Source organism: Arvicanthis niloticus, chromosome 30, assembly GCF_011762505.2.
Source record: "Arvicanthis niloticus isolate mArvNil1 chromosome 30, mArvNil1.pat.X, whole genome shotgun sequence".
Lineage (NCBI taxonomy): Eukaryota > Metazoa > Chordata > Mammalia > Rodentia > Muridae > Arvicanthis > Arvicanthis niloticus.
This window is the reverse complement of record NC_133438.1, coordinates 1,445,400-1,457,387: the sequence shown is the minus strand read 5'-3', so window position 1 is coordinate 1,457,387 and position 11,988 is coordinate 1,445,400. Positions and strand designations below refer to the sequence as shown.

Below are 11,988 nucleotides of genomic sequence, written 5' to 3'. Positions count from 1 at the left end.
TAACTGTTAATAGTTCTAACCTCTTAGCCTGCAAGGCACATCGTTCCTGTTTTGGGCTCCCAATAACTTGCCAGGTTTGGCTCTCACAGTATATCAATGGTAAAAGCACTTGTTTAACAAATGGGAGGCCCAGTGTGCAATCCCCAATACTAAAAAAAATAAAATAAAAACAAAACACCACCTCACTGTAAAATAACGTACTATGTACTCGTTGCAGGGAATCTGAAAAATATACAAAATGTTAGAAAGCACAAAAACCATCCATAATGTCAGTATCATGTACATTACATTAAATTCTGATCCCCTTCCCAGAGGGTCATTTAACACAGTTTGAGTCAAATTACTTATTCAATTTGGATGTGTACCACACTCCACATCACAGTACAAGTAGTTCCTATATCATTAACATCTTTTGCTTAGCATAAAAAATGGAGAATTCTCTTTAGAAACTGATTCACATGATTCCAAAGTACTATGATGAAGTTAAAAAAAAAAAAAAAAAAAAAAAAAAGCCTAAATGAAAGGTTATGTGATGGGTTAACAGCCTTCATTTTACAATGACACAAAATGAAATTCGAAAGTACCATCAAAGGAGCTTCTATCTAGTAAATACAATCTCATCACACATTAACTCTATTATGCAGCTATTCAGCTCACTATGTAATTGTGTTTGCTTCAAATGCATAAATTATATATATAACATGATATACAGATGCATAAAGATTCCACACTCATACATATATATGTGTGAACATTCATGTAAATATGTGTGTGATACACACATGTACACACAAAATTCCATATAGACCCACAAATAAAATATATGTCATATACACAAATACAGACTTAAGCATACATGTAACAACCTAGTACATAACTGTTACATATTACATGTGGTGAACTTAGATGATGGGCAAGGGGTCAAGCAGGTCGGAAAACCGTCAGGCAATAAAAATGTGTTTCACAAGAACAACGGTCAAGTGTCTCCAAAAGAACTGCTACAAATGAGGGAAAAACACTAAAGCGTGTGTGTGTGTTGTGATGATGTAAATTATAGTCCTGGTACTCAGAAGGCTGAGGCAGGACTATGAGCTCAAGGCTAGCCTAAGCTACACAAACAGTTGTATGCTAACCTGTGCTACACAACAAACTCATTTCAGAGAAAAACAAAACCTGAAAACTTGTATGTTCACAATAGGGAGAGGAGAACAAAAAAAAAAAAAAAAACCATGTCAACTCAACATCTCCATAAGGTGACTGGTTTCAGACCCTAGACAAGGGACTAAGATGCTTATTTTACATATCAAAGCAGACCTGGCCTCCAAGTTTCCCCCAGCATCCCTTGTCCCTACCTGGCATATCCTGCCACCAACCTTGAGCTTTACAGCCCAGGGGCTGGGCCTGCCCTTCCCCCAGAGCCTCCTCCCTATATATTCCAGACATTTTGCATTTTGCCCACCACCCTCCCCCCCCCCCGCTCTCCTCCTCCTCTTCTCCTCCTTCCCTTGTCTCTTCGGTGCCCTTTCTCTCTTTTTCTTCCCTCTCCCCCCTCCCCCCTTTCTCCCCATAGCGACTCCCCTGGCTTTAATCTTTGGGGCAAGTGGACTTGCCCAAGAGCAGCCTCGTAAGAAGCCTATCTTTAATATAATTTAATATGGCTTGAATTGGCTCATTTTACGGGGGAGGGCAAAGAAACAACCTAACAGTGACTACTTCCCGGCAGGGAAAACAGTCGTGCTGAAAGCGCCGAGTACCACACAATTGGTGAGAAAAGCAAGTGGCAAAGTTCAAACTACATCAAGCATATCACCTCCAAACCCTCACAAACCACACGCCATGCTGCTCGAAGCAACATGTATTCTAAAAGAGAAAGCTCTACAGTGGCCAGGGGACGCTGGAAAAAAAAATGCTGGATGTATTGCACACCCACTCTGTGATCTTGTAGTTACAGAGCCAGCCTTTTGTCATTCACAAAAAAGTCTACTGAACAACTACTGTATGCCAGATTCTCTTCTGGGCAACGATATTTAAGGAGGGGATCTGATTTGCACTGTAATGGAAGAGAAATCGAAGAACAAAATACACCACTCTTACCATCAAATACCCACTCTACAAACTTAGGGTCGGATCTGTATTTGTTTTCTGGGTTAGGGATACCTGTTCCATTCTCTTACCACTGCTCATAAAGCCAAGCATAACTCAGAGACTGCACTGCCCAGTAGGGCAGGCTTGCGCTCTGACTTCGTTTTGATCTACATCTAGGGCTCTAGGCAGTTACTGAGCTAAAGGAGTCATAGTTTAAGTGATGGAAGGTCACGAGAGTTCCCCTGGTGTCTGGTGAGAACACAAGCCAGGAGGTGGTTAGATTCTGGGAATTTCTTGGAGGTAAAGGCAATGGGGTTTTGAAGACACAATGGGCGGGGAAGGGTGTGGCTAATAGAAAAAGGAAAACAAAACATCGAGGTGAACACTGAGGAATGGAGAGAAAGAAGCCATTTACAGAGACTACACTAGATGCTGAGTTGAGAACTCACTTAAGTCTGGGATGTCTGACCTCAGAAAGGAGTGGACATCAGGGGCTTATGGGTAAAGGCAACCCAGTCCATGCCTGGAATAGTGGATAAGGGAAAGGCAACTCTCAGGGAGAGAAGGAAGGTTGGGAGACTTCACAGCCTCTAGGAAGAGAAACCAAACACACAGGTGCAGGGCAGGGACGCTGTCTCTATGAGGACACGGATTGAGGGGAGGCAGAAAAAGGGCTGGTGGACAGAAAAGCACAAAGAAAGCTTGGGAGTGGACACAGAAAACAGTAGGTATTTCAGTCCTTAACCCTGAGATGGAGAGGAGGAAGGGAGGAGGAGCTGAGTCTGCATGTGCACTTGGAAGGAAAGCAGCAAGATCCATACTAGCGGGGGAGTGCTAACCTCAGGGAGTCTGACCCAAAGGAAGGAAGAACTATTCTCCATGTCCTGCGGGTTTCAAGCACTCGTGACAGTACGCACAGCAAATGGCCACCAGCCTAGCTTCAGATCCCAAGATGTCCAGACAGGCAGGTCTAGGGCTCTGCTCCGCCTCTGTGGAAGTCGGGGAGGAGGGGCGGGGGGGAAGGAAGAGGGGACGGGAGGACAACAAAGGACAAAGACCTCACCTAAGACCCAGGGAGACGCTCACTCACCTCCAAGGGCACAACCCCCACGTGGGATGCTAGAGGTCTGCACGTGTGCGCCCTAGGCTACCGGATGAGGTGTTCCTGAGTTGCCTTACACGTCACCAAAAGCTGAGCGTGGATGTCCTAGAGAACCAGATCCAAACCCCCAAGAGCGGACGCTTCCTTTTCCGTGGCGGTCTCGAGCTCTGTCTGAGGCTTTTAGTCCCGGCAGACTGCTGAGGCTTAATGAAACAGAAACCTAGAGCCACCTGTCTAGACTGCACAAACCTCCTACGTGAGGTCAAACTTTTGCAGTAGTACCTACCTACTCCTGTGGACGCCCCCTCCCACCCTCTGCGGGATATGACCCTGGACACCCAGTGCCCTTCCATTTGTTACCCCTAGGTAATCCCTAGGGGGTTGCCTAATTAAAGAATTAAAAAGCAGGGAAAATCTCTAAAGTGACAGCAGCAAGGAAACTGAAATGCAGCACGCAGGAGTAGACAGAAATCAACCCATCAAGAATGGCTTTTATTAGGGGGTGAGGAAGAACACAGAAAAGACCCTCTACAAAGCAACCCAGCTTCTCCTCCAAGACAGTTTTTTGTCTTTCGAAGGGTCTTCTTCCCCTAATTTTGGAGAGTTCTGTTTGAACACAGACAGGATAGGTGATTGACCTACATCTGTTGTTTAAACCTGTTTAAACATCCGGCCTTGAACTTGTTCAGCCAGTCCATCAGCAAAGACCCTGCTGTCAGAGAAAAAACCCACAAGGCCTTTGTTTAAGCTGCCAGGCTTTTGTCTCAGGTAAGAAAGGAGAGGAAAATGGCAGCCAAGTTTACAGTTCGAATCCCCTCTCCCTAGCTGCCTGCCTATCAGGAAGTTGTTGAGGCCCGAGCTGCCCCACACTTGGCGGCCACTGTTTCCCGCCCAAGCTGCCTCTCTGGTCCGCGGGTCAGGGTTCAGCGAGAGAGAGAGTGAGGATGGACTCAAAGAATGGAGACCAGACAGAGTGTGATTTGTAGGCTACTGTAATCCAAGTCTCATGTCAGGGTATATGGCTCAAGATGGCTGCAAAGCTGATAGCCGCTTTCTGCTAAAAGTCGGCTCCCAACAGGAAGTGACTTCTAGTCCCCGACATCAACTACATGTGCAGTACTTGGTACTTTAAAACCATGTCTCCTCCTGGTCAGCCCCTCAAACTATGGATTACCAGTGCTCAAGAGTACAGGACAGCGCTGGGCAGTGGTGGCCTTTAATCCCAGCACTTGGGAGGCTGAGGCAGGTGGATTTCTGAGTTCGTAGGCCAGCCTGGTCTACAGAGTGAGTTCCAGGACAGCCCAGGCTATACAGAGAAACCCTGTCTCAAAAACAAAAAGTACAGGAAGGAACTGCCTAAGGCAATCTGTTTACAGCTGTTTCCTCTGAGGGTCGCCAGCTTCACTTTTATGTAGTGGTATACTTTTCCATGGCACATAAAAGGACATTACTACTGTTTCCAGAATTGTTGGAGGGAATGGTTGTCAGGCTTAATGGCTCACACCTGAAACACCAGCATTCTCAACCTCCCTACTTGGGAGACTCAGAGAGGAGGATCTCAAGTGAGCTCTCTGCCAGCCCGGCAAATAGTTGCACTTCTGCCTGAGATACAGTAAGACCCCCACCCTACCCAACCTCTTTTTAACTAGAACTACTGTGCCTATCCACGGTTTCTTGGCCAGGCAGTGCCTAGAACTGTAACTGTTCCTGAGAAATATACAAGACTTCGTCCCGAGTCAAAAGCAAAATGCAGAGATGCTTGTCAACTAGTTACCTGTCAACACTTACCATATTATTCATCCAGATACAGTATCCTATCCTATAACATGTAATGAATTGACACTACCGTGAATTTATTGGATATTTGGATTTCCTCATTCAAAATGGCACAGAACCACAGCGTTTGCCGCCATTTTCAATGAATTTTATCTTTGAGATGCTGGATCCTTAACATATTTAAATAACATTCCTATATCCACTCTATGAGCTACAATGGTCTTTTTTTTTCTATTGCTTGTTTTTTTCACTTATATAATATGGATTTTCTGATGCACATGAATTCTTAAATTTACTATAACCTTTTCTCTTGATACTCATTTCACTTTAAAATGTTTGCTTAGGCCAAATGACAAAAAAAAAAAAAAAAAAACAAGCTTCAAATCGTCTTTCCATTTAAATCGTTTGCCTACAACTTAGTCTGGACAAAGAATATTTCATTATAGTTCTGTCTTTTGGTTTGTTAGACTGAGTCTATGTAGTCCATGCTGGCCTGGAACTTGTGGCAATCATTCTGTTACTGCCTCTAAGTGCTGAGATTTACAAGTGAGCACCACCAGGCCTGGCTTACTCTGCTAAATAAAACTTGAATTTTCTGTAATTTTTTACTGTGAAATATAATTTTAAAAAATCAGAGTCCATATGTAAAATTTTATTGGACACATCCAAACACAGTTGCTTATGAATCATCTACAGCTACCTCCACATTACAGTCATCTGAGCTGAGTAGTTGCAGCAGAAATGATATGGTACAGTTTAAAATACTATCCCTTGACAAAAAAAAAAAAAAAAAAAAGGGATAAGGTATAGATTTTCAACTATATAAATTATTTTCCCCAAACCACAAGATAACACTTCATACCACTAGGGCATATATATATCACACACACATATATATGTGTATATATATATATATATATATATATATATATATATATATAAGGACATGAAGAAGTCAAAGTAGTCATACATCAGTCAAGTGTAAAATGGACATCAGTTCCTCAAAAAGTAAACAAAGACTCAGCAATTCCACTAAGTACCCACCGAAGAGCACTGAAAATTTATTGGCACATGGGTTTGTATGTGTTCAGAACATAATTCTTAGTAGCCAAAAAAAAAAGTGGAAGCTGAAATGTCCATCAACCAATAAGCAAAATACGGCTTTAATCATATGTGCAAAATATTTTTCAGCCACAAAAAGGCCCTTGAACATACAACATGAACCTTGAAAACATTATGCTAAATGAAGTTACAAAGAGCCACATGTCTTATTTTTCCTTGGATGTGCAATGTAAAGAATTTGTTGGCAAATACAAAGTGAAAAGAGATGGCGACTGCCAGGGTCAGAGGAATGGAGGATGCTAATAGGTATAAAGGGCCTTTGTATGGATAATGAAAAATGTCCTGAAATTACAGAATGGAAGTGACTCAACAACCTGGTGAGAACACCAACTACTGCATAGTCCCCTTAACTTTTAAAACCTGAACACTAGTCTATTTTTATCAGAAATGACTAGAAATGCTAAATACCTTTGGTTATCAAGTCTACATATAAGCATATACTTATGTACTTGTTTTCTTCTGATAGGACTTTCACTGTTCATATTCTGAAATCATTTATCTTCAGAATCATAGATGTTGTCCTATTAATGAACTTACCCTTCTGCAAAGTTTTGTTCTCCACACCTGCCTCTGCAATGAAGCCATTTCTTTAACTGCTACTCATGAAGAAGCTCCATCTATGAACTTAATTACTCCACTCTGTAACTCACATGGTTAGGTTTCTCCTCCCTAAATCCTAACCTTTGTTGCATGACATTACACCCCTCGAATGTCACACATGTAATTGCCTTTCATTGGGAAAGGAAATGAATGATCAAGCTTTTTAAAACTATAATCACATCTATCCAACATAGACAACCCATCCCCTTTCTTGGCTTTATTTTTCTCCCAGGCATCAACCGTCATCTGGTACAGGCTGTGCAGTTCTTTCTCCCCTGCTGAACTGTAAACACCTTGTTTCTGCCTTCTGCTACAGCACCAACTCTTACTCCAAGTATTCTATACAGTTGCTGAACAAAGAAAGACATGAAAGTGGACCAGTCCAGTGAACAATCTGCAGGCAGGCATACTTGAGTACTGATAACTTGAAAATCAAAAGGATGTGGGTTAACGGTAACTAGTTTAGACACTGACCGTAGTTATAAATGTTCCCTACCTTCATGTTGGATGTGAAACCCTGCTCTGGCACTGTCACATCCTTGGGCTCTGGACAGGCTTTATGATGCTGAAATACGCCAACCAACTGGGAGGGGAGGGGATTAAAGTTATGAGAAAGTTACTCTATCTTTTCAGAGACTTCTTTTCACAAATGGCTACTTACTAACAGAACTTATTTTACTATTATTTCTTATTGTTTGGGTAGCCCCTAGCTGTCCTGGGATTCACTTTGTTGACCAGGCTGACCTCAAACTTAAGAGATCCACCTGCTTCTGCCTCCTGAGTTCTGGCATTACTGGTATATGCCAGCACGGCCATGAACACCCACAGTATTTAAATCTCTAAACTAGTAATAGAATTCAGGGCTGTTAGAATGGGGAGTGCATAGAGGCCAAAAGAGCCAAGAGAAGTCTTTTTTTCCTTAAAAATGTTTTTACAGGTATGGAGTAGAAAGGGTTGGTTTACTTAACTTGCTCAGTAAGAGAACACACTTCAGGCAGAAGCCTAAAAAGAACTATTAAGGGAAGTCTATCACCTATAGATACTATAACAAATTACCACAAAAAAAAAAGTGGCTTAAAACCACAAACCACACATCAGTTACCACAGTTTAGGACTTGAATCCACTCAATCTCAATAGACTAATAAGAACAGGGATAGTTCCTTTTGGGGAGACTGGGGAGAATCCATTTTCTTGCCTCTCCGGCTTTCAGAAGCCACTCATATTGTGGATTCTCCAGTCTTAAAGCCAGGAACAGTAAGTCAAATGCTCCTCAAAGTCAGGAAAAGTAAAATAGATGTTCCTTTGAAATACTCTACCTTCAATATCTCCATCTGATTCTAGACCAAGTTCTCTACCTATTTAAGGGCTGTGTGATTACATTGTTTTCATCCTGATATTACAGTATACTCTCCTGTCTTATTCCCAAATCATTCAGGCCTACCACCGAAAATTGCCCAGGTTGCACTGGAAGTCATCTGAAACTCTCCCAATCAAACCGCATCGTTCCCTCTTTAGTCAAAAGTGTCCATCTTCTATACAGTAGTTATTTTCACTACAGCAGTTTTTCCTGATCATCTGAGAAAACTAATTTTAGAGAAGAGCAAGGGGAAAAAATTCACATTCACACAAACCCCATGTGGACTCACTACAATTTCAGAGTTGACACCTCTTCCTTGAGGTGCTTCCCTCAGGCCGTAGCTGCCCAGTGACGATTTCCTGTTCTGAAATGTATCAAGAAGCAGGGACACTACTAACACTAATGGTACTCGCATGTTTTACTTGAGAGTAACAAACACTAAAGTGTTCCACCCTTGAGTGGTATAGACGGTCCACTAGGTGTTTCCTAATGCCTTATTCATACACATAACTTTATAGAGGCAATCTGTAAGTTACAAATGATTGTGTGCAGGGTGTGTGTGTGTGTGTGTGTGTGTGTGGATCCCAATCACAGTACTCTTACTATTCTGAGATAACTATTCCAAGGGCAATTTTTGTAGGATGTCTGACAATATCTTTGGCCTCTAGACACTAAGCACCAGGTGCTGGGAACTGAACCCAGGTCCTCTGGAAGAATAACAAGCGCTCTCTGCCACTATCTCCCCATCCCCGTCATATGAGAACCATCTTGCTGTCAAGGGCATGCATACAGAAGACTGAGCTGTCTAACTTCCTTATGAATCTACTCAACAGCCTTAATCATCTCAAAGTAGACTTATGATTCTCTCTCCACAGGAACCAAAAGATAAAATTTCCAGGAGGAATCAGAGAGCTTAGAAGCTCTCAACCAAACTGTCTAGCTTTCAGTCCTAACACTGTACTGAGAAAGGACATGCTAAGATTATTCCAGATTTTTCTGTAACTTTCTGTAACCTATCCTTAGACTCTTACACCTCTCCCTCCACAATACCATAATCTTTATATCCAAAATTCCTAAAGAAATGATTCTGGGCTTCGAGATGCTCTGATTCCAAAGAAGCATCTGTCAGTATACACCTGGAGATGCGTATGGCTTCCTGTAGCCATACCTAGCCTTCGTAGAGTGTCTACCAGTATCTTTGGCCTCTAGCCACTGGCAAAGATCCAAGAAAACTCCACATCTGTTTCCTTTTAGCTTCACTTTTATATACATTAACAAATTATTATATAAAAATGTATAAATAAAAAGGAAAAGAACAATTGTAGTCTCCTAAGAAGCCACTTAATTCCATCATCCAATGCTATCCTATAACCAAAGATGAACATGCTTACACGATTGTAATAACGATAAACCTACTTTTATGCCTTCTATTTCAATGATCTACGTATTTTTAGGATGGTAATGAAACCTTTGGATTTTGCTTCAAAGGACCTGAACTCTACACAAATTAATATCAGAAATGATCAACAATGGTGAAGGCAGGTGATAACTGAAATACAATTCAGTATTTTCTTGTTCAACACCTAAAGCAATGGATTCTATTTCAATAGAAGCAGCCCTTTCCATCATGGAGAGTATTTTAGTCTTAAGAGGGGCAACTTCATTTCAATCACAAGCAACTCCTATATCCAGTTTCACCTCATTAAATGAGTCATCTGTGTTCTGGCCGGACCATAAAACAGATCTGCATTCAAACAGCAAACCCAGTCATGTCCTGTGGTAGTTTGTAGGGCTCTGTGTGAGACATCCCACCACTGTGCCTTTGCAGAAGCAGGACAGTAAAAACTCCTGACAAAAGTATCGCTTCCAAATAACATTTACAAGCTCTGACTCTAATAAGCATTTGCTTGTATATAATAAGGTAATACTATTAAAGATGTCTCCTACTGACTACCCACTGAATGAATTCACAGGTTCTTTCCAATTTCAGGAGCCTGACGTAAAGGTAAATAGGTATCTCTGGAAAATGCCTTCCTTACTGACAGGTGCTTTACCTCAGTGTATGCACTACATGTTTGGTATAGGCTGAATCATCCCTGAAGCCTTTACTACACTGATTACCATTCAATCCTCTCTTCAGGAGTTCCCTAATAACAGTATAAACACAATTCTAGAATATCTCGTATTCAATTTTTTTTTTTATAAAGAATTCTTTTCTGTTAGCAAGGGAAGTCACATCTGAAGACAAATCCTTTGTTCACTCAGGAAACGTAGGGCCCATGTCCATTATGTTTCCACGGGCTGCTCTTCAAGGTGTGTTCTCTGATGTCGGGCAAGACACCAGCTCCTTCTAAATACTTTCCCACAGTGAGGACACTGGCTGGGACCCTCTCTGTTATGAAGTCTCTGATGTACTACCAGGTGAGTGTTCTGCCTGAAGGACTTTCCACACTTCAGGCACTGGTACGGAGTCTCCTTAGTGTGAATCCTCTGGTGCTTGGTCAGACAGGAGCTATCCCTAAAAGCTTTACCACACTGATTACACTCATAAGGCCTTTCACCAGTATGAATTCTCTGGTGCCGGATAAGTCCAGCAATGTTCCTGAAGAGTTTACGACACTGGTTACAACCATAAGGCTTCTCACCAGTGTGAATCCTCTGATGCCTGATAAGATAGGCACTTTCAATGAAAGTTTTCCCACACTCTTTACATTCATAGGGTTTCTCCCCAGAATGAATTTTCTGATGCACAATGAGGTGAGAGTTGCGACTGAAGGATTTCCCACACTCTACACATTCAAAAGGCTTCTCTCCAGTGTGTGTCCTCTCATGCTGAGTGAGGTATGAGCCATCTCGGAAAGCCTTTCCACATCTGCTACACTCGTAGGGCTTCTCACCGGTGTGGATTCTGAGATGCACAGTAAGGTGAGAGATGTCAGTGAAGGGTTTCCCACATTCATTACATCTATATGGTTTTTCCCCTGTATGAGTTCTTTGATGCAAAATCAGGGATGAATTTCTGTTGAAAGTTTTTCCACAATCTAGACATGCATAAGGCTTCTCACCTGTGTGAATCCTCTGGTGTTGCGTCAGAGCTGATCCATCACTGAAAGCTTTCCCACACTTACTGCATTTATAGGGCTTCTCTCCTGTATGAATCCTTCGATGTACAATCAAGTTATAGTTTTTGGAGAATGATTTTCCACAATCATTACAGGTATAAGGTTTCTCACCAGTGTGAGTTCGGTGGTGTAAAACAAGAGAAGAGTTCCGTTTGAAGCATTTGCCACAGTCAGCACATTTATAGGGTTTCTCAGTAGAGTGACTTCTTTTTTCATTAAGAGATGAGCTTAGGGCTAAGATGTCCCCAAAGTCCTTACCTTTGTAAAATTTCTTGCTTCTTTTCCTAATTTTCTTATCACAAAGGGCAGTGGTAAAGTGGTTTAAAGATTTAATACTTTCTGCATATTTATAGGGCTTATCTCTCGTTTGGTTTCTTACAAGTTGAGTGACTTCCACAGAAGGTTGGGCAGCTTTTTCACAAGCGTCGGTATCACCAGTTCCCTTAACTGTATAACTCTGAGGACATTGCAAGCTTTGGTCACGATCAAAAGTTTTAATATCTGAGTTATGAACATGGAAGCCATTTGTCGAAGGAACCCTCTGAGATGGTAGAAGGGCTGAGTTTGTACTCAAATGTTCCCCCAAATTAAGATGGTCACAATTTGCTTCCTGAGCCTCTGTTTTTTCATCAATTAAAGGAGATTGCCTCACATTTCTTTCCTGGTTCTCACAGTCCCAATTGTCACCTACAGTGGGGAAGCAGGGACCCTCTCTTGTAAATCCTTCCATTTCTACCTCAAAGGAAACACTTTCTTCTTCAGGAACATTCTGAGTTATTATTTTCAGTCTCATGTTCCATACTGAAAAGAAAGAAAAAGATGC

General features: G+C 41.9%; 1 protein-coding gene across 9 annotated transcripts in view; it reads right to left on the bottom strand.

Moving 5' to 3' along the window:
• Positions 1 to 3,668: 3,668 nt before the first annotated feature.
• Positions 3,669 to 11,988, bottom strand: part of Znf329 (zinc finger protein 329) — a 28,823-nt gene continuing 20,503 nt past the window's right edge. For all 9 annotated transcript variants that reach the window (XM_076927510.1, XM_076927508.1, XM_076927512.1 and 6 more), the window contains one exon: positions 3,669 to 11,966. In XM_076927510.1, the coding sequence (XP_076783625.1) occupies positions 10,330 to 11,958 (1,629 nt within the window). In that variant the 5' untranslated portion in view covers positions 11,959 to 11,966 and the 3' untranslated portion in view covers positions 3,669 to 10,329. The remainder of the gene's footprint in view (positions 11,967 to 11,988) is intronic.